At 42.6% G+C, this 23,536-nt stretch overlaps 1 protein-coding gene across 2 annotated transcripts in view; it reads right to left on the reverse strand.

Annotated features, from left to right (window-relative positions):
• Positions 1-3,964: 3,964 nt before the first annotated feature.
• Positions 3,965-23,536, reverse strand: part of PPP2R2B (protein phosphatase 2 regulatory subunit Bbeta) — a 260,646-nt gene continuing 241,074 nt past the window's right edge. For both annotated transcript variants that reach the window (XM_058543417.1, XM_058543408.1), the window contains 3 exons: positions 15,340-15,509; positions 7,386-7,477; positions 3,965-4,680 (listed from right to left, as the gene is read on the reverse strand). In XM_058543417.1, coding sequence (XP_058399400.1) covers positions 4,401-4,680; positions 7,386-7,477; positions 15,340-15,509 — 542 coding nt within the window. In that variant the 3' untranslated portion in view covers positions 3,965-4,400. The remainder of the gene's footprint in view (positions 4,681-7,385; positions 7,478-15,339; positions 15,510-23,536) is intronic.

Genomic DNA, 23,536 nt, shown 5'->3' on the forward strand with positions numbered 1-23,536 from the left:
CAAAAGTGCTCAATGAACATTAGCTACTATTGTAAAGCATTGGAAACAGCATTTCAGGAGCTCTGGCTTTAGATCAGATACCTTGAGTTGGGGTCCTGATTCCATCTCTTACTGACTATGTGCCCTTGGCTAGGCTGACAAATTGCGTCTACACTATTTCCTCATTCTCAACGTGGGAATAATAATGGCATCGATCTCATGGAGTTAAGGGAAGCAGACAATGAGATGAATCATGGAAATCCCTAGTATGTCCTCAGCGGGTGTTGTTGATGTTATTATTTTTATGGTGCTTTAAACTTAGCAAAGTAGTTAGAAGTAAATGAATTTCTTGTGCCCCACAATAATTCTGTGAGCTAGGCCAGATGGCTTTCTGACCATTTTAGAGGCAATGAGACTGAGGCCCTGAGTGGCTTGTCTAAGTTCCTTAGTTCCTTAGCAGTGGAGCCAGGAGCAGGATCTGTGTTTCCTATCTCCTAGTTCCGTGTTCTTGTCATTGATCAGGCAAGTCGCTCCCATGGAAAGCAGTTCCTGAGACTTGACTTAGAAGTACAGGGGGAAGGGGTGGGTTAAGGCGTGACAGATGCACAGTGAATCAGGCTGCAGTGTGAATGTTTCCCAGTGGTGAATGGATGATTGCTGTGTCTTTGGGGGTGTTATTTAAAACACGCCAGCCTTGTCTACACATGTCCATAATGGAAGAGGGCAAATTAGGAAGGGTTCCTAGGCTGTGGACTATAGTGTCACCCCAAAGTCTTGTTACTAGGCCTACTGGGGCTTTCTTGAGCCCTATAGGCAGTCAGCAGAGGGGTTAAAAAAAGAACGGGGGTGGCGGGAAGGGGAGATAAGAGGAAAGCTTTAGGCAGTTGCTTTGCAGGTTTGAAGGAAGAGAGATGATGGTCTTCCACGTTGTCAGCGATTGAATGTTTGAGGATCTAACTTTATTATAATTGGCCCTGGAGTGTTCAAAAGAAACACATTGGAGACAGCTGACTTATTTCATCGGGTCACTGAGCTAAAAGAATCTGAGCTTCATCTTTGTTCCACCTGACAATTGTTCTGCCTTACACATGCTGGTTGCCTAATGTATGCTGATACAGTTGAGTTAATTACAAGACCAATGAGAGGTTTAAATATGAATTTTTTTTTCCCCAATAGAAAAGACTTTAAGGAGTTAAAAAGCAAGTGGGTTCCTACTGCTCATTCACCTTTGTATGTCCCACTATTTTAGGATGGCTTGTGTCTTCCTTCTTTTTTCTTCCAACTCATCCTCCTCCTCCAGACAAAAAAAGCATGGATGTCTGCCAAAGTTCAGCTTTCATATTGCTTGTTTTTAAATGACAGAAACTGACTGAGGCATCAGGATGATTTTCATAAAAGCTCAGGAAGCTGTGGCTCCCATGTTCCCTAAGTCAACTGACATCCTCCAGTGTAACCTGCTGGTTTGTACCAAGCAGCAGGCCTCACAGTATGAAGTAATGCAGGGCTCTTAGAACCCAACAAACTGTTGAAAAGGTGGCAAGTTAGCTTTCAAGCAGCTTTGCGTGTCAGCTGGAAAAGAGACTGACCTCTATGTGCCACCAATCAAGGAAATCACCAGCACTGGGAGGAAGGAGATCGCAACTGTGAAATACCTGGTTCAGTCCCTGTCACAGAGCAGGTCATTGCTGCAACATGATGGTGGTTATTGCTGCCTGAGGCCTGATCTCTAGGGCCTTTCCCTCTTCTTCTGTCTAGGAGTCTTGGATGGTTGCTCTGATGCACGCTTTGTTAGGGATGAAGAAGTGGATGGTTGCCCTCTGCTCTGAGCTCTGAGGTCTTTGGCAAATTCCTCCCTTTCTCTGGGTCTCAGACTATATCTACGTGCTGAGGTTGCTGGACTAGTGTAGGGGCTTTTATGCGGAACCCACAGACAGACTACAGGGGGCCTGCGAACCTCTTAAAACTATGACCAAAATTGCTCATGTATGTGTTCTGGGGAGCACTCTTGACTCCAATTTGTGAAGAATCATTGTCCATCGAGACCCTCTGCTGCCTCCAAAGGCTTAAATGTTCTTTGATATCTGTTACTCAGTGTCCCAAAGTTTGATAAGCATGCTTCTGGTGGTTCACAAAATGGTTGTAGGTGGTGGACGGGTACATGTTGGTTATGTTAATGGTTATGTGATTATTTTAATGTTAGAAAAAAATAATATTAAAACTGACATTTCATGAATATTCTTTGGAGGAGGCTAAGTCTTACTTTTAAAAAAAGTGACTTAAATAAATGTTAAATGAGTAATAGTGCAGAGGTGGGTTGATGCTTAAGTTTGAGAAATAGTGATCCATCCAACCCGCTCCTGGTACAGACAGAGGAGCAGAGTCTCAGAGAAGCAGAGGAAAGGCCATAAGGAAGTTGATAGTAAACTTGGGACAGTAACCCACTGTCTTTCTATCTATCCTGGTGTCACAATTCTCTAGGAGTTGGAGACATTTCTGAACTTGCTCAGGTCTCCTCCAAGAACACTGCCCCAGTGGGGCTGGGAATCCTGCCCCGAGAGCTTCTACCCGGGCCACTTTAAGGGCGATGCCGGAAGGAGGCTTTCATCGCAGGGATGATGAGAAACACTGGGGAGAAAGTCACGTCTTTGCATGCTCCCTCAATTTAAAGATGTACTTTTTCATATTTTAATGTTTCTGAAATTGGGCTGCATCTTACAAAATTGTGCTCCCTTAAGTAGATGGTTATTTCCTTGTCAGAAACCTGTTATTAAATGGATAGTATCTTTGAATTGAAATATGGTTCTTTCACTACTTTTTTTCTTTTCCAAAACAAATTACACTTGAAAGTTGGGACTTCTAATAAATATACAAACTGAAAGAAAATTTCTCTTTAAAAGAAAAACTCTCAAGCCATTTCCCATCCACTAAGTGGAAGTCAGGGGAAATGAGTCACTGTGACAGGTATAGAGACACTGAGCCCAGACCCTGCTTTCTGGGTATCTCCCACCTCCTCTCTAAGCCTCCTCTTCTAATTTATAAGTCCTTTGAATTCGCTGAGTCTTTTTCCCAGAGGAGTGCCACATAGAACCTTCTGGAAGTTATAAGGACTTTCTGGAAGTTATAAGAACCTTCTGGAAGTTATAAGCCTGAATCCTCAACTGGAGGGGAAGGATGAACCAGCCTCCACAGGTTCAAGCAGACTTCACTCCAATGTCAGATCTTGATTCCCCCATATTCCATTTTTGTAGGAATTTTGGTCTGTTTTTCCAGATGGTGAGCTTGGGGTGGGTTAGAAGCCCTTGATGAGGCTTTACAAATCTGCATTTTTGTCGGCCATTTTTGTTCTAGCTACAATGGAGATTGATGGATTGTAACTTTTGGTTACCAAAACCAGGAGTGGGGGTGGGGCTGCTTAGGAGACACACCCAAAAAGAACAGAACAGCCTTTCCCAGGGAGCCAGGGTGGTGCCACTGCCTCCAACTTACTGCCTCATTTAGAATGCCAGATAATAAACAACCAGGACTTGGCCTGTAGAAGTCAATGCAATAAATAAGCTGGAAAAGGTTGAAGAGAAAAAGCCAACGAATGTGTAAGAAGAGGATTTTACAGAGCCATTTAAAATTACAAAAAGCAGGAGTAACAAAGCAGGCGATGGAATTTGGCCCCACACGGCCTTGCCAGCTCACTCTGAGAAGCACTGTGTAGAAAGCATTCCCTTTCTGTCTCCTGAAGCATTCACGGTGTTTCCTAGCCAAATTCTCAGGCTGTTTCTATGGTGCTGACAAAAAAGGAGTACAGCAGGGTTGACGTGTCCCTTTCCTTCTCATTCTGCGTCCTCTCTGCAGCCTCGTGAAATAAATCTCTGGCTCAAATGAAATCGTTAAAAAGAAAATGGAAAATGGGAAGAAAAAAGCATTGTGGGGGCAGGAGATGCTGAATAGTTCTGATTTTTCACAAAACAAGGAGAACTTCTCCAAGAGTAGAGTAAACGGTGTTTATTTTTTGTTTTTTTTCAATCAAATGGACTTGCTTAATTAAAAAAAAAAACTTATCTCTTTTCTCTTTAAATACTACAGACAACCTCATTTTATCTCAGCAGACACCTAGAAACAAAACATTGGACCCACCAGAGAAAACTGGGCAATAAAAGCATCAGAAATTCAAGTCAACTATGGAAGAATTACTGTTAGCTGGCAGCTCAATTCTAAACAGAAGTGTCCCAGAACTTATTGGGTTGGGTTTGACAAAAGTTTCTTAGAACGGGGGATATGGGAAAGTTGGACTCCTTTTAATTCTATTCCAATTGTTTTCTGCATAGGGAAATTAAAGTCAATGCATCAAATGAAGACCCAAAGAAACATTTAAAAACGTGTTTGACTAGTATTCAGTATGTGAGATTATTAAGTAATAACTTGTCCTCCTAGTTAACCTTGTCCTGGAATATATATAGGTTATTTGTAGCCGCCACTGCTATAATATTTTCTGAAGGATGCCAAGCTGTATGCAAGATCTTTTTGCTAAAGTCCAGACTGTCGACACTGATCTCGTCTTTTCTCCGCTTGCCCCCTACGCACACTTTTCGCGGTTTTAGGATAGCCCGGGGTTTGCTGTTTTCCCTCGAGGCCTCAAGTGTAACATCACGCTTGGTGTTTCGGTCAAACATCCTGAAGAAGTTGTTGTAGGAGCCCGTCATGATGACACTGCAAGGCAGAGAGGAAAGAGGGAGTGACTGAGTGCTGTAGAGAAAGGTAGTAACACATCCCTGTTGTGTCTTTCTAGAGCAAACGACACCACACTGCAGCCAGCTTATGGTACCAAATGTTTTATTAAAAACAAACAAACAAACAAACAGACAACTAAAAACCTAACAGGCTTTATAGTGTGACTGTTGAGTTCCTTTGGAGTCACTAAGAGTTACAAGCTCTTTGGTTGGGTTTGGAAACGAAGGACCATAATAAGCCTCCTTGTTACTTCCTTCTGTTTGATAGATTCCTTTTGGTTCTTTGGCTTAGTAATGAGTCCAGTGGTTTCAATGATCCCAGCTCTACCTACCTCACATCAGGATTGTGAGGCTGGAGTGAGGTTATGAAAGGAGACACTTTGAAAACAATAAATCACTGTGCGCATTTAAAACCTGGCTGCCTGACCTCTGAGGCTTTCCTGCATCAGCATGGTGGCAGAAATGCTGGGAGGACAGCACACTGACCCAGGCACGTCCTCCCCCTTCTAAGAACTAGCTCCAAACTCAGCCTTTTCAGAACACTCATCTGAAAAATGGAGGTCATCATGGTCTCACTCAGGAAGAGAGGAAACAAATTCGAATTTTAGAAGGCTTTGGGATGGGGAAATAAGATTTGGTAGTGGACTGATGGATGGTGTCTACATTTTTACAAGAGTTATCCATTCTCAGGTGTATCTACAATTGATCAGGAGAGCAGTGAATGCCAAAAGCCTTCCAGAAGCAAGGCACTGATTGTTTAATGATGACAGTTTGGTCAGGTGACAGGCTGAGGGGGAGATAGTGCTCTTTACGTGGCTGCCCCCTGGAGAGGCTGGCTTGGCTTTGATTCTGGGTGCAGCTCTGGCTGGCAGGTTAGGCTGGGAGAGCACAGCGTCTCATCCGTTTTCGCGTGACTTGGGTGTGTAGAGAGGTGAAGGAAACTGACAAGATGGAGCTACAGCCAGAGGGATAAGATTTTGGGTACTCTGTCAGCCGTGCCAGGCAAATTAATCAAGGGTTAGATTTTGTTATTCTGGCCTAGGAAACTGATGCTGTGAAATGTGTTTGTCTCTCTAGTAGAGTGAGCTGTTATTACCTTGTCAGGCAGGGTGCTGAGTGCTCTACCCCCGCGATCTCATTTCGACTTCTGTTATCCCCATATAAGGGATTTATACATGAGGAGCAGTGAGTAACTTGCAGTCACACTGCTAGTAAGTGGCAAAGCTGGGCCTCCAACCCACATCTGCCTGACTCCAGGGCATAAGCATTCAGCCACTTGGCCTCGCTGCTTCCCACGCTCTGACATTTGCTTTCCCCACCATGACTCAACTTGTTTTCAAACAAGTAAGGGAAAGTCTTTTTTTGGAAAAAACGAAATCTCAACCTTATCTGCACCAAAAATAAAATTTTCCAATTGTCATGTTATGGAAAGAATGTTGATCTTAGGATTCAAACTCAAAACTTCTTACTCTTATCTCTACTGCTTACTAGTTCTTGAGCGTGGCCAGGTTACTTCATCTTGCTGAGCCTCCATTTCCTCAGCTGTAAAATGAGGCTGAGGAAATCAACCTTGTCAAATTATGGTGAGGATTAAATAACATGATGTGTGTGAAGGTGCCTGGTACGCAGTAGGTGCTTAATAAATGAAGTTTTTGAATCTAGGCTAAGCTAGAGGGGAAATTGGAGCAATAAGAAGTACATAAATAATAACATCTATTAAGTAATAATAATAAATAATAAATTACATATGTATTTAAATAAAAATAGATAATAAAATAATAGGGCTGGGGCTGGCTTCTCTCCCCCTTGGGAGCTTTTGTTCATATATCACAGTTGCTTTGCTCTTTCTTCCCTCTGCCCTATACCAACTGGATGGCATGACTTGGGTGCTCTGCCATGTGGAGATTCCTTCCAGGCCCCTAAGTGGAGGGCTCATTTAGGTTCTTTGGTGGAGAAAGCCAAACAAGGGTCAGAGAGAGCCAGCTTGTGCTCACTGGAAGCTGGAATCTGAGTGCTTTGTCATGAAAGGATTTCTCTGCCCCCAAGCACTATTGTTGGTGCTGTCTTCATCAAGGAACAGACCCTGGTAGCCTGCACTTAGCTCTCCTGGAAGTCAGAGCATCATCTGTATATGTCAAACTAAAAATGAACGATTGGGAGGTAATGTGAAGTATTGTTGAAATCAAAGGCCTTAAAACAGTAATAAATCACTTTGAGGGAATGAGATAAATGAGGCCAAGGAGAATTCAGCTAATGAACCACCAGAGCCTTCGGCCAGGTCTACACCAGCTTCAAGGGATAATTTTAGATTTAGAAAGCCCACTTTGCAGTCATCTGAACTATTCATGCTGGAATTTGCTGGTGGATTATTAGTGATTTTTATTTTAGGCATGTTGACCTAGCTCTGGGGGTGTCTTGTATGTAGAAGATAGGATTTTCTCGTTGATATTAAATGGTCACCTATACCAGGTCTGAAAGAGGATTCAAGGGTCTCACTACATCCTTTGCTTCTTTCCAGGCCTGACCTCAAGGGGAATCCAGTGACCCACACAATGCCTCCCTGCCAGGCCTTAGGGCCTGATTTTGACCTCTGTTTGCCTGCACCTCCTTAGGATAAACGTCCAGGGCCTCTGCAAGGAGAGAGCCCGCCTTCAGAAGGTTCCCCAGCCACAGAGCCTTTCTTACCTGTCTGACCCATTCCACACACACTCAAATTTATCAAAAATGCAGTCATTTTCATAGAGGGAGCACAACTTGCTGCGGAGGTAGTCATGAACCTGGGGGAAAACACATCAAGAGGGTCAGTTATTATTTGTAAAAATGATTATTTCTGTGAATACCTCCTCTTTTGATGTGAGCTGTTAATTCTTTCAGTGTGAATGTGCCTTGAATCAGATGGCCCCGGGTCTAAATTCAGCCTTGGGCCTTCCCAGCCATGGGACACTAGGACGGGTTGGTGAGCTGCGTATGTGGCTAGTGTGGATTAATCAACCTGGCATAGGGCAGGGCTCACTAAGTGGTAGATTCCCATTTTCTAAGCTGATTTGCTAATAGGCATTAGAGGACACCATTCATTCAGTCTTTTATTCAACAAATATTTATTGAACGCCTGCCATGTACTTGGGATCGAGCAGTGAACAGAATAGCCTTGGTATGCTTTCATCCCAGGGTGGGGCAGATGACCAGTTCCCATGGACACTTTATGCTGAGTAAGGTGAAGGGACACCCCAGAGAGGGTCACTGAGCCTGCTGTGCTGTGATAATGTAGGAGTACAAGGACAAAGGCAGCGTGATACACGATGGCCGGGACCAGGGCAAGGGCGGTGGTGGGAAGTGATCAGATTTTCAACATGTTTGGAGGGAGAACTGATATGATTTGTTGGATGGATCAACGGCGAAGTGTGAAGAGAAAAACAGGAGTCCAAGATGGCTCCCGGATCTTTCTCTTGAGCCAGTGGAAGGATGGAGTTGCGATGTTCATTTTTGGGTACCATAATTTGGGTACGATAACAAAGCGGAACTGTCGAGTAGGCTCTGATGTGAAAGGTGCAGTCCTGGAGCATGTGGCAATTCTCTCCTGACTGTTTCTAGTTTTCGGTGAAATAAGAAGCCAGGTTATCAGCTGAGAGTGAGGAAGGGGAGGGGAATGGTTGGGAAACAGTGCAGGATTGCTGGAAGGCACTGAGGGCCTTTGAAGTTATTGGATGTGAATTTTAAATGAGACTGGTCAGCATGGTTGAGTATTTTTCTCCAGCTACACTTAGCAGTTGAGGTGTAGATGCCAAAAAGGCAGATGAATAAGGCTCAGAGGGTAGTGACCTGAGTTCAATTTTTCTCTGAGGGTAATCCTTCCTGCACCCACCAGTAGGGAGTGGTAATGATAACAGGCACACACAATATGCTAGCTTGTTGTCATTGGCTAGATGCTTTATCCATAAAACCTCATTCCATCTGCAAAATCGTCTTATGATGTGGGTACTGTCATTCTCTTCACTTTATTTGGAGCATGAAGTACAGGGTATGACATCATTTGTCCAAGGTCACACAGGAAAGAAAATGACAGGATGGGAACCGGACCCCGGTATTTGGGTTCTGGAGGGCACACCCTTGACTCCTCTAGCACTCTGCCTCCCACTTGCTCTGCCACATTAGCCTCACCTTACGTGGGGTCTCAGTCCTACACAGGAGCTGTGATAATGAACTGAAGCAAGGCCAAGAGGGAGACAGAATTGGGTGAAGGCAGAGAGATGTTATGAAAAGCATTGTTTTAACTTTGTTTAAATTAAGAGTCACGGTTCAGTCTCCCTTTTCCTGCAGCCTGGACTCCTTCTCCTCCCGTGACCCCAGAGTCCTGCTGGATGCTGAGCTCAGAGGCTTGGCTGTGTGCTTAGTACCTGGCAAAGGAATGAGGTCACATTCATCCCATGCTCCATTGGATGTTTTGGGTATTTAAAAGCTCACTGAGTTGTTTGGACAGTGTAAGTATTTCTAACTCTGCAAATTAATTTCTTCCACCTTTACTCTCTTGTTCCCAAACAGCTCTAGGCCTTGTCAGGGTATGTGCTGCGGGGCTTTCGGTGTTGTTAGATGGGGAAGGCAGACACAAGGGTGAGGCTTGTGTCCTGCACTTGGTATCTCTGTTATAAATTAACTCATTGTCCTTCTCTTCCTCTCCTGCCACCTTTTGGGCATATGAGAAGGGGCTCAAGTCTGATCTAGAAGACCATTTCTGTTTGTTAAAAATCTGAGCAAAGAAACAGAAGAGAATCTGACGGCAAAAAGAGGGCTGATTCTTGCTTTTGACCAGGGCTTGGCAAACTTTTTCTATAAAGGGCCAGAGAGTAAATAGTTATGCTTTGTGGGCCATATGGCCTCCTTTGCAACCACTTAACTCTGCCATTGTAATGCAAAAGTAGCCATAGGTAATATGTAAACAAACGTGTGGAGGTTGTACTCCAATAAAACTTTATTTACAAAAATGGGTGGCAGACAGGATTGGCCTCTGGGTTGTAGTTTTGCTTACCCCTGGTTTTTTTTTCTACCTTTTCTTGACTTAACCACTGACTTGCTTCTGGGCTCTATGTAATAACAGGAGAAGAGGGCTTGGGCTTCTGAAGGGGAAAGATGCCAAGCTAGGAATTAATCCAGTAGGCAATGGAAGCCAAATTTGTTATTCCAGTACTCCAGCTCTCCTACTTTTTGGAGGAAAAGATGAGTGAAATAGATCCTTATTTTCAGCCTTATCTCGCCCTACTCCTTCCTCTTATCTGGTATGGAGCATTTTTTTTTTTTTGGCTTGAGGAAGGTTAGCCCTGAGCTAACATCTGTGCCAATCTTCCTCTACTTTTTATATGTGGGTTGCCACCACAGTGTGGCTGATGTGTGGTGTATGTCTGTACCCGGGATCCAAACCCACGAACCCAGGCTGCGGAAGTGAAACGTACCAAACTTAACCACTATGCCACAGGGCTGGCCTGGTATGGAGAATTTTTAACACAAGGCACAGATGTGAGTGTTCTGAGAAGGGAGAAACAAGTTTTGAAAACACTTGGTTAAACAGGTTTCTATGATGCAGGACTTCTCAGAGTCCAACAATGGTCAAGGAATTGTAAAATTGTAAGAAAAGGATATGATATTTTATTTCACTATAAATAAAAAGTTTTTATTTTCACCTTTTTTTTTTGGTAGGAGGAGTACCAAATATCATCTTGAAAATAATTAGGATTTTGACAAGTAGAGAGGGAACAGAGCAGGTTTATAAATAGGGCAGTGATGTGTCTTTGAAGGGCTGGCTCAGTCTGTCTTCTTCTTTATGAACTTTCCTGACCCCTAACCATTCACTTTTGGCATTTTGTCTTATAGAAACACCATAGGTGAGTAATAAATATAAAAAGGTGCTCTGGAAGTGTGGGCCAATTAGCAGGAACCACATCACCAAGAACTCTACAAACAATTCTTTAAAGACAAAAGTCAGGAGAGATTCAAGGGAAAATTGGGTCTGAACCATTATTTTCTCTTCCCCGGTCTGGGGAGTTCTGGGAAGGTCCTGCCTGCCTCCAATTGAGGGCATCTGAAGGAAAAGAACATCTACTATGAAGGGATGTTGTCTTTATGTTCTGTTGTTAAAAAAAAAAAAAAATCTTAGGCAAACGAGATGGATCTTTTTCCATCAGAGGAGAGAATAAGGTAAGATTCATACATGAGAAACTCGAAAGAGCAGACCAAGAGAAAACTTAAAACTCATCCTATTTGATGCTTCTTTCTTCATGTTCCAAATTTCTTTTCTGTATTCCTATTATCTTGTGTATGGCCTTCTTGACACCAAACTGAGCCTCCCAACACAGTGGTTCTCAAATTATGAACTTGTGGAAGCCTGGTGTTGTATAGTTAATGGACTGCTCGTGAGGCCTAGCAAGAGTAAACTCTATTATATTTTAGGGGTTGACAGATTTTTCCTGTAAAGAGTCAGATAGCAAAAATTTTAGGCTTTTGGGCCATATGGTCTCTGTCACATGGCCATGAAAGCAGCTATGGATAATATGTAAATGATCAGGTGTGCCTGTGTTTCAATTAAACTTCTTTCACCAAAACAGATGGCTGGAGTTTGCCAACCCCTGTTCTATAGGAAAACTTGAAAATAGGTGATCATACTTAAGTCTACAGCTTGTTATTCATGGAAACATGTTTGAGATCGGTTGATGCATGTATGAAAATACACAGTAGGAGCATGACCCGTTTCTCTGCCCAGGGAAGGCATTAGTAATGGATTATGGCATTCTTTCCCATTGGACCAGCCTCAATCTTTTTCAACAGTGTCCTAGACACTCAATCAGAGTTTATTTACCATTTTTGATATAGTATATAAATTTAACTAAATTGCTTTGAAATATGCCATGTAAAATTAAAATAAGTTAAAATAAAATTTTGTGAAATTTCATTTCAATACATGTGCTATGATATCTATTTTTGTGTTGTACAAAGATGATTTCCAAGTGTACCACTAGCTGAACATGAATGTGGTTGGTTTGAGAACCATGATCTTAAAATGCTGATTATTCCATGTTACAGCTAGTTAGCTGTGTTCTAAAACTTGCTTTGTTCTAAAAGCCTTCCCCTAAAATGAAAGTACTAAGCCCTCTCGCCACTGTGTAGCCTAAATCCACTTTTCTCTAATCAAGCCTCTCCAGCAGGCCACCCCGTTGTCAATACCACCCTCAGGCTCTGGTTCCCGTTACCGTCTCTCTTGTACTAAGGGTCATAACACCAGACGGTTTGTCTGTGCAGCTGGAAGAGAACCCTAGTGGTGGCTCTAACCCTGGGCTGAAGATGAAGGGCTGGGAATGAGAGCTTGGGGGCAGGTGATGTGAAGCTGCTCCCTGAAGTCTGAGCAGGATTTGGTTAATAAGACTCCATAAATACAGGGAATGCTATTTGAACCACAATGGTAACCAAACTAGATCAACTACATCTGAGGTCTTGAATTCTGGTCCCCAAACCTTTTCATAGCACCCTCTGGAACTCATAGTCAGTCATCAAAGTCCTCTTCAACCTCCTCTCTGAACCTTTCCTTCTTCTTCCTCTGAATGAAATATGGCTGAAGATTCCTCCCCTGAAGATACTGCTTCTCCTGAGGCCACTCAAGTGGTGGCTGGATTTTTGCTCTCATGTGCTAAGGCAGGGTGGGCTCCTTGTTTCTGTCTAAAGTCCTCAGCTCCTTTGAAGTCATGCCATCGAACTCAACTTCCTTTTTACACATCCTTCTTACAGCCATCAGTGGTTCTGAGGCACCTTGCCTCATTCCTTGAAGCAATTCTAGCACCTCAATCTCTCTTGTTACTTAGCCTCATCATTTTCAATGACTTTTGTCCTTTGCTTCCTTGGTCATATTATGAGTCTTGTCATTCCTATAACTGTACCTGTTTAACAAGTATTGCTCTATTGCTACCTCCTATCTTTTTAATTCACTCCCTCTAGAATCTTGGTTCTATCAATTCTTCAAATCCATTTTTCTGATTGCTTTCCTCTGCCCATTATTTCCCTCCTTTAGATTCAGTGCTCCATCCTTACAATCACTCCCTTAGTATACACCTTTAACAAACTTGCCTTTCTCTCTCCTTCCATTGTACTCACTTGGCAAAACCCCATCACTGGTTAAATCTAACTTTCTGCCCTACCTTACCTGCACACACAGGTTAGTCACACTTTAAATCAATAATATAAACCTCAAGCGGATCCCTGAGCAACTCTACAATATTTCCCTAGTCAATTCGCTCACTTAGATGAGTACTTTACACCTTCTTCTCACTCAGCTCATGACCTTGCTTCTTATTTTACTGAGAGAATAGAAGCAATAAGAAGAACCCATCTATATGTTCCCATCACAAAATTTACTAGCCTATTGCATCTGTAGCTATTTACTCTTTTCTCCTTCCTCTGATGGGTGAATTGTCCATTTTCCCATCCAAGGCCAATTCTGCAACAGACTCTGTTCCTTCTTGCTTCCCTCAAGGAATTGGCTGTTTCAATTATCTCCCTCTCTACTGGCTTATTCCTATCAGCATAAAACATGTTGTGATAACTTCCTTAAGCCTGTATCCCATTCCAGCTACCACCCCATTTCTCTGTTCCCCTTCAGAACACAATTTCTTGAAAGAGTCCTCTGTACTCATTACATTCACATCCTCTATTCACAGTCTCTCTTGAACCCGCTCCAATCAGACATTCATTCATACCACTTGACCTACACCTCTTTCACTAAGGTTGCTGATAATCTCCACATTACTAAATCCACTCATTTCTCATCCTTTCTTAGTTGATTCAGCATTTGGTGACTTCCTCCTCCTTGAGACAGTTTCTTCAGTTGGATTCCAGGACACTCCTTTCAGTTCTCCTCCTACCTCACTGGCACTTTTCTCCAATCTCTCTTGTCAAATCCATTTCCTCTTCCCAACCTGTAAACCCTGGGGCCCCAGGGCTCTGTTCCTGACCTCTTCTTTTCTCTAGGCTAGATAGATCACAGACAGACTCACATTGAGCTGTCTACTTGCCATTTCTGGGTGTTTAATTGGCTCCACATGTCTAAAACCAACTCTCCATTTCCTCATCCAGATAGAACGGCAATTCCATTTTTCTAGTTGCTCAGGATAAAAACCTTGGAGTGATCCTTGGTGCTTCTTTCCTTTTACTTCCCACATTAAATCTGTCATCAAATCCTGTTGGTTTTACCTTGGAAATATATCAAGAATCTGGCCACCTCCATTGCTAATACCCTTGTCTAAGCTACTATCACCTCTTGCCAGAATGTTGCAATAACTTCATAACTATTCTCTCTGTCTCCTCCCGTGTCCCCCTGGAGTCTCTCCTCCCCAGCACAACCAGAATGTTCATTTAAAAATGTTAGTCAATGATGAAAATGTTCTGGAATTAGATAGTGGTGATCGTTCCTTCCACAACTTTGTGAATATACTAATGTACACTTGGAAAGGGTGAATATTATGGTATGTGAATTATGCCTCAAGAAAAAATATGTAAGTCAAATTCCTCTGTCTAGAATTTCCCCACTTCTTTTTATCTAACCCAAGATGTCTTAAAATAAGACCAGTTTATCCCTGCCTCTTGATCTTTGCTTCGATTATACTCTTGCCTGGAATTAGCTTCTTCAAATCCCTTCTACCTCAAAGTCTGGTCCTTCTCTTTCAAAAAAACCATTCTAAACACTGCCTTCTCCTTTGTTCCCTGTGTCAGCAAATCTACCAACCATCTAGCCAATGCTTAAGCCAAAAACCTCCACACAGTCTTCTTGGTTTCCTCTTCCCTCCACCTTCAATCAGCAAGTGAGCCTCACAGACTCTTCATCAGACCTCTCCCTCCATCTGCATGCCACCATGCCAGCCAAAATTGCCATCATCTCCTTCTGTCTAAATTCCTTTCCTCTATTTGGCATACTGCAATGTGAAACCCACTGTAAAAAACAAAAAATTCATAATGTCATTTCCTGTGCAAAACCTTTTAACGGCTCTCCATTGTACTGAGCCTAAAGACAAAAATAACCTAATCGACTTCACCAGGGCCTACATCTCCAGGCTTTTCTTTCTGTCCTTGTGTTCCATATTCAAGGTGTAAAGAACTCCTTTCTGAACACACTACATTTCTTTTGACACCAGGCCTTTGAACGTACTATTGTTCTAAGAATACAGTTTTTCTGGCTAGTCTGTGGCGGTCAAGACTCAGCTTAGGGTCACTTCTCCAGAAAAGCCTTTCTCACTGGGCTGGCCTTCCCTGCACCTGCTCCTATGGCACTCAGTACCATCTCTTGAATCACTGCACATTCTATTTCCTGTTCATCACCTGGCTTTTCCACCAGACGGTCAGCTCCACGAGAGCAGGACTCTGTCTTGCTCATCTCTGTGTCTGTAGTATCCATCCCACAGTAAGGGCTCGGTAGATGTGGGTTAAATTGAATTCTAGCCCATCCATATGCACCCCTATCTTAAATCCTCTGGCACTTACATGCTGAACCATTTTATTGAATATATCATGATGTACTGTCTTTTCTTCTTCTGCATGGCAAGCCTTTGCAGGCAGAGGAAGTCCACAAAGGACGTGCTCAATATACCTATGGATGGGTGGTGGTCTGTACCTGGTAAGTCTCGATGGGGCGGTTTTCCATGTTGAGATCCCAGACTTTGACTGTCAGATAGTCTCTGGTCATGATATACCTCCCACTGTGGCTAAACTTCACATCCGAAATCGAAGAGATAATTTCAGAGAAAAATGACCTGTTGCTTGGATCTTCCGGCTCTTCAAAAACTGTGGAACAAAAGCAAAACGAGAAGAATTTAGCACATCTTTATCAACTGACTCTAACATGTTTGGGCCAGCAAGAAAGCCAACAGTCGAACTTGGAGTAGGGCTGGAATCTGCAGAATGTAAGTTGCTGATAGAGAACTGTCAGATTCCTGGCAGCAGAAGAAGCTGTCACTGGATTCTGTATTTTCTTTCTCATGGTAGGACAGGCATAGGACTTGTCCCATCCATAGATCTGGCGCTGACCCTTTCCAAGCTCCAGGTCTACTATGTATTTAACTCCATTTCACAATTCCCCTGGTCTCTGGGTGTTATTGCACATACCAAACCTGAGTCATCTTAGATGCTTAAAATTTTTTTTACAGCTTTTTTGAGATATAATTCACAGATCATAAAATTTTCTCACTTAAAGTTTATAGTTTAGTGGTTTTTAGTATAATCATGTAATCGTGTGACCATTACCACAATCTAAATTTAAAACATTTCATCAACCCCCCCTAAATAACTCCATGCCCAATAGCAGTTACTCCCCATTCTCTACTCCTGCAGCCCTAGGCAACCACTAATCTATTTTCTGGTTGTATGGAATTACCTATTCTGGAAGTTTCACATAAATGGAATCACACAACTTGTGGGTTTTTTGTGACTAGTTTCTTTCCCTTAGTGTAATGGTTTCAAAGTGAATCCATGGTGTAGCATGTATCAGTACTTCCTTTCTTTTTATGGATGAATAATATTCCCCATTGTATGGATATACCACATTCTGTTTATTAGTCTATTCATCAGTTGATGGACATTGGGTTACTTCTACTTTTTGACTATTATGAATAATGCTGCTATGAATATTCATGTACAAGTTTTTGTGTGGACATATGTTTTCATATCGCTTGGATCATGGTGTTTAATAGTGGGGCTCTGCTGCCTTGAGTCTAAGGTCACATTGCATTTACCAGTTGTGTGACCTTGGGGAAGTTACTTTTCTGTGTCTCAGTCTCATCAGTAAACTGTGGCTACAATGTCTTTTGTGTGTATTGTCTATTTGCTCTGATATCCAGGCTCTTATTTTCTCTCTCAATAGCTTCAGCTGATTTCCACTTACGGGAATAAAGGCACGGCTCCTCAGTTTGCTATTGAAGCCCATGCTAAGCTGCCTTAACTTGTCTTTCTACCTTGCTTTTGAACCTCTCTGTTCAACTTGGAAGTATAGAATATATCTTGACATTTCCTATTTCTATGTTCTGTCTGATCATTCCTCCTTCATTGTTTCAAATTCTGCTTGATTCATATGACTCATTTTTTACATATTATTTCAGCCCCAAATGATGTTTTTTTTTTTTTTCCTCTGAAGCCCCATCATCTTGGTTTGGCCCATTTATTTAGCATTTGCTTAGGTACTCTCACAATGGAATAATCATTTTTCACATTATTATTTAACGACCCATAGGTTTGTCTTATCTCAACTAGGATGTGAGCTTTTTGAGGGTAGGATTTTGGTTTTTCTTATCTTTGTACTGAAAGTCTTGCATACAACCATTCAATCAATATTTGTTGCTTGATAGGAACGAAAGCCAGATAAATTAATGAATTCTTTGCCTTCTACGAGCTTAGCACGTATGATTTTGAGCTATACATACTTGCCAATACTCAATTATTTGTGACCTACAAGAATGACTGTTGAGTATGGTTCCACTTAATAAATGTTTGTGTCACCATTTTAGGCTGAACCAAACAGCCTGCAGGTTACTGAGTTAACTCATCCCCCAAGCCTTCCTCTTTCCTGCCTGCTCAACACACTCACATAGTCAGTATTGAATTCTATGTAGAAAACCTAAGAATATAATGAGTTGTCTTGCAAACCTGAATTAAACCATGAGCCAAACCAAAATACTAATTTTCAAAGAACCATTTAAGAGAATAACAAAAAACTGATCAATCAGAATTGAACTTGAGAATTAAAAAACCTATTGAAACAGGAAAACATGAGCTTGTTACAGTCTCGGACCCAATGTCTCAGTCCATGCCCTATCTCTTGGACTTCGATTGAGCAATTAATGAAGGCCCCTGGACTCTGATTGGTATCCTCATAGTTAAGAACTAGATTTCATATTAGTTTCTATTCAAAGTGATCATCTCATTAGGACTGGGGGCTTAGGAACTCCAGGCACACATCTCAATAGAGAGAGGAGTGGAGCCCTGAGACTTGGGTACCTCCACCCGATGCACCTGTAGGGACAGCTTGAGGCAGTCAGTGGGAAGGGTTTAGCAAACTACATTCTGCAGTCAGTCAATTCCCGCCTCTGTCATTTACCAGCTGTTAACACTTTATTTACTACCCTGAGACTCGGTTTTCCCAGCTGCAGAATGGGGATGCATGTCGCTTGGCACATGGTAGGTCCTCAATAAATGTCCGTTGCTATTTTTATCATCATCAGTATGCAGTGCTTTTGTATTGGCCAATCATACTTCATTCATCAAGGTTCTTGAGAATTTGGGACTGAGGACTACGGAGCCTGTGGGCTATTTAAATGACATAAAGAATGTTTACAAGGTTATACCTGGGAACCTGTTCTCTAAATACCTGGCATATAGGGAGGCCAGCATAGCAACATTGTAAGGTTTTGTAACCTGTCCAAGGACAACACAGCTAGACCGAGGTGGAGCTGCGCTTTGAACTCAGGACTGTCTGACTTCAAAGTCTGTTCTTAATCATGATGCAATTCTGCCTTGTACTATGCACAAGACCTTACTTTAGGAGCTGTAAAAAGATACCAGGGTAGAATCTACATAGAATCATGGAATTATAAAGCTGCAAGGCTCTTTTTTTCCTAGTTATCACACTAAGTATTTTTTATTGTGCATTAATTTCACGAAAATTTGTGGAAGGGTTCTTAATGATCATTAGTCCTATTCTATCCTTTTTATACAGCCAAAGCCCTTAAGAGAATAAATCCCTTTCAAACACTTAGGAGCACGGCTTTTACAGCAAGTATAGACTAGGGACCCCAGGACGTGGTATGACCTGTCAAAACCCTCACACAAGAAGCCCAGACCCTCAGACCATTGCTCACCCCTGGATGCTAATCCCTGTGGCCTGTCAGCAATGAGGCAAATTTTCCTCCCACTGTCCCTCTCCCCCAGTTAACGTGGATTGCAATTTAATATATTTTGTCTCCCCTAATAGAATACAAGCCCTATGAGGGCAGGGGGCTTTGTTCTGCTGCATTCCCTGGAACACAGGAGGTGTTCAGTAAATATATGTTAAATGAGTGAATACTGATAAGCCATTTTAATTTTTAAATGAAAATAATACCTATCAATTAAACAGGTTCTGAAAGGAACCTATCTAAGCAATGCTTAATTCACTTTAAATTTAAGTCCCTGAAAAGCATGAAAAAAATTCGCTCCATAGGAAGTCATCTGTAACTCAAGGTTTTCACTGATTCAGACTAAGCACTCCTTTAGCAGCTGTTAAGTGTCTTTTATGAGAACGCACACATGCACAACACTTAGCGCATGACCTAGAACATACAGAGAAAAAGCATTTGTTGGATGGACACATGCCAGGCCCTGTTACTACATGCCAAGGACACAAGGAATGAGACAGATCCAGTCCTACCCTCATGGGAACTCACAGGCTAGAGGAAGGGACAAATGTGAAACAATTACACAAACTCACAGATGTGAATAAGAGAGATTTTACTGCATTATCAGAGGGGAACAAAGGTGCTGGAGAAGCAGTGAGTGGAACGCAAATGGAACCCTACTGTGTGTTCCATGTAATTTACTGAGCACGTGATACAAAAGTATCTAGTGCTTGAGTGACAGATCTAGAGACGAATCAAAACTGGTACTTCTCCTGAAGACCCTTGGCTTGCATTAGAAATCCTGCGGACCTGCAGGGTGTCCAACTAGTTTCTAGAAAATAAAGACATCAAGAGAAGAAAGGAGGATAGCTATGGTGGAGAGAAGACAAGCTTTGCTCCCTTTGTGAGGAAGCAATCTTGATGAGAATACTAATAGCCTAGACCTAGTCACTGGGGATGTGTCAGATTCGCCAACAGCGAGCCTTTGTCTCAGAGACCTGAATAATAACAGTAACAACAATAATAATGACATTTACTACCATTTCTTGGTCCTCATGCTTTGCATACATTGTCCCATTTAATGCTCAAACTTATGAGGAAGGTACTCTCACTGTTCTTATTTATAGATGAGACAGACTAGGAGAGGTTGAGTAACGACCAGGATCATGCAGCTTGTGAGCGGTAGAGATGGGTGTTCAGCTGACCATCTGTCTGCCTGTTATGCTGCCTCTACAATCAGGCTTTTCCTTGCTTTGTCAATACCATTTTTCTGTTTAAACAAGTCAAAGTGAGCTCCTTCACCTCCTAGATATAGGTGTGCATTCCCACGTCCATGCCTCTGCTCCTCCTTACCTCTTCCTGTGTCCATCATGGGATATTGGAAAGAACATTAGACTGGGAGTCAGGGATGCTGGGTTGTAATCCAGGCTGGACACAAATTAGCCAGCTTTTAATAATAGCTACTATCTGTTAAGCACTTATGCTGTATGCTTTACATGTATTAACTCATTCAATATTCGTAGTTATTACTATTTCCCTTTTCCACAAATCACTCCAATCAGTCAACTCAGGCACAAGAGGTTCTACAGCTAGTAGGAGGCAGAGCCAGGATTTGAACTTGGTCTGCATCCAGCCTATGCTCTTACCTCTGTCCTACTGCCTCTCATTTGAATGACTGGGCAACCATCAACTCTCGGGCCTGTTTCCTGTCTGTAACATAAAGGGAAGGAGGATTGCCTCTCAGGTTCCTCCCAGCTCTTAGATGATAAGATCTATGAATTCCACTGGTCTTGTCTTTCCATTTCCCTCTTCTAATGCCCCTTACACTAGGCTAGCCTTCCCAAAGTGACTTCAGCAGAACATTCAGGAATATGTCAGGAATTTCAGATACTGAGGTCAAATGAGTTTGGGAAACTCCTACTCAATTTTAGGGGTTGACAATGCAATTAGCCTATCAAAGGTGCTGAGAAGTCCTGCAGATTAAAAAAAAAATTTATCATTCTTTAATCTAGGAATCCAGGTTTCTCAACTTTTCCACTATTGGATTTTGGGCCAGATAACTCTTTGTTGTTGGGGCATTGTAGGATGCCTAGCAACATCCCTGGCCTCTGCCCACTAAATCCCCAACTTCCAGTTGGGACCACCAAAAATGGCCCCAGATATTGCCAAATGTCTCCCAGGGGCATGAGTGCCCCTGCTTGAGAACGACTGCTTTCAAATCTTATTGGATCACACCACCTCCCTCCCTGCTATTCCATTTTGTTTTTTTGGCAAATTACTTGTGGCCCAGTGTTTCTCTAGTACAGAGCCCTCAGAATACACTTTGGGTGACAACGCTATAGTCAAAAGTAACTGATACTTCCTTTCAAATTCTACAGGCTATGTTTGGTGTCTTGTGCAGACAGTGTTTTGTGTTACAACATGTACAGATATGAATATGTCTCCATGGAATGGAAAGGATCTTGTGTTTGATGTTATCCTTCGAGGTGCCTGACACAGGGCTATTCACCTGAGAGGGCTCAGATGACTGGCTAACTGAATAAGGTCCCAGAATCCTGGGAAAGAGTTGAAATCACAAATAAGAGAGAGGAAGAGTTAAGAAGAAAACTGCTGACTTTAGGGAAACCTAAAGCTAAAACTGCATTCATTAAAACTGGGGCAAAAGAAGAAAGCAAGCATGCAGTGTGCTGGTCGTGGACTCTGGGGACAGGGGAAGAGAAAACGTAGGGAAACCATAGGTAAAGGCTGTTCCTGGGTGTGGCTCCTTTCTCTGGACCTCACACCGGACACTGCACAGGAACTCATGCCCATGTTGAAGGGTCAGGAGGGGACCCAGACCACTACAGATGACCCTGATGGCCCCCTCATACTCCATCCCATATGGTGTGGTAGCTAAGAGCACGGTGGTTCCAAGCTCTGCAGGCGAGTTGAAATCCAGCTCTGTGGCTTATAAGCTATGAAGCCTTGGACAAGTGGCTTGACTCCTTCCAAGCTCCGTTTTCCTTATCTGTCAAATGGAGATAAGAGGAGCACCTACCTTCTAGGGTGGTTGTGGGACAGAAGAGGTCTTTCATGTCAAGCACTTAGCATGACGCCTGTACCCAGAATAACAAGGAAGGCAGCAGCAATGCAGAAGCGGGTGCTTCTTAAGGCAAGCTTGGTGTGAAATGAGTCCAACAGCCTAATGTGTTCTTCCATTTGGGCCAGATTTTAAGAGCTACCAGTTGTTAAATCGATTTCTAGGTCTTCTAACTGGGCTGTAACACAGACACACAATAGCTTGTCTCTGGACTATCACTTGAAATACACCTTCCTTGGTACAAGTGGTTCTCATCTGGTGCTGAACAGTGTCACCACCACACTGGCTTTCATGACTCAGGTGGATGAGAAGGAAAGTAAAGGAACCTAGGCAGGGGGAAGTGAAGGTTTGTTCATGATGAAAAAGGAACAGACTCGGAATCACGCACGGGTTTTAAATTGCTCACTTCTGCTGACATTTCTTCTATGGAGAAGCACAGCTGGCACGCTTTTCCGTTTGGAGACGTGGTTGACAATTTCCCCATAATGGGGACACAACTGGCACAATTCCTACAGAGTGAGGCAGATGGCAATTTTCCTTCAGAGCTATGCAGGCAACAGTTTTGCCCCTGGAGAGAAAAGGCTCAGTGATTGAGATGCAGCCAGTAATTTTTACTACACAGAAGACACATCCAGTAATTTTGCCCAATGAGAGCAACGGCCAACAATTTTCCCACGGAGGGTAAGAGCTCCCACGGACTGATAATGCTGGCCTTCACTCAGCTGAGGACAGTGAGAGAAGTTTAAGATTTAATTAGTGGCTACTATACTACCATGGGCCTAAGGACATAGTCTCCAGACATGGGCTGGAGGCTGGAACTTAGATCATATTGAGACCCAGAGGATTCTGAACTGGGAAACAATAAAGCCAAGTTGCTCAGCCTTTGCAATTTGCTTTTCAGATACCCCTTCATTAATTCTACAAACAATTATACAACAGCGAACACTGTAGCAACAAAATACATAGCATGATAATAATGAGCAATTAATCTAGAAGCGATTATATTGGTCCCTGACTTTTGTATAACTATTTTCAAAATACTTCTACATATATTTAACAAATATCATCTCTTTTACTAGACAGTCATTCAAAGTTAAGATATAATGAGTCAAAACCTTTTTTCAGACAGAAAAAACAGACTAAAAATGCACAGCAGGGAGAAATGATGAGACAATCTGGTGTGGTGTGATCTGGGCTGGTGTGATCAGGAAGGCTTAATGACAAAGCTAACCCTTGAATGATCAACAAGCCCTGGATAGATCAGAGGTCAGCAAACTTCTCCTGTCAAGAGCCAGGCAGTACATATTTTAGGCTTTAGGGCCACTTGGTCCCTGCTGCAACTGTTCAACTCTGCCTTCAGTGTGTGAAAGCAGCATAGACAATGTGTAAACAGATGAGCATGTATTCCAGTAAAGCTCTGTTGATGGACACCGAAATTTCAATTTCGTCCAATTTTTGTGTCATGAAACAGTATTCTTTTGATTTTTAATCAACCTTTTAAAAATGTAAAAACCCTATTTGCTAGAGTTGTGCAAAAACAGGTGGTGGGTCAGATGTGGCCTGCAGACCATAATTTGCTGACCCCTCCCTGATGATGATGTTTAGGGGGTAGGAGGGGTGCCTCTTACACTAAACAGGGGAATCAGAGAAGTAAATGCCTGAGGTGATAAATACATTTTTAGGGGACAGTGGGATTCTAGGACTGGTGGCACAGAGAGATCACGTGGAAAGGCTAGAGGATGAGATCATTTCCTAGTAAATTGCAAATTGCTTTCCTCAGGTATGTCTCTCGGGCTGGAACAGAGACGTTAATGGACTTTGGAGTCAGACATATTCGGGCTAGACCCCGTGCTCCACCATTACAGGCT

This window comes from Diceros bicornis, chromosome 1 (genome assembly GCF_020826845.1).
Source record: "Diceros bicornis minor isolate mBicDic1 chromosome 1, mDicBic1.mat.cur, whole genome shotgun sequence".
In the NCBI taxonomy this organism is placed as follows: domain Eukaryota; kingdom Metazoa; phylum Chordata; class Mammalia; order Perissodactyla; family Rhinocerotidae; genus Diceros; species Diceros bicornis.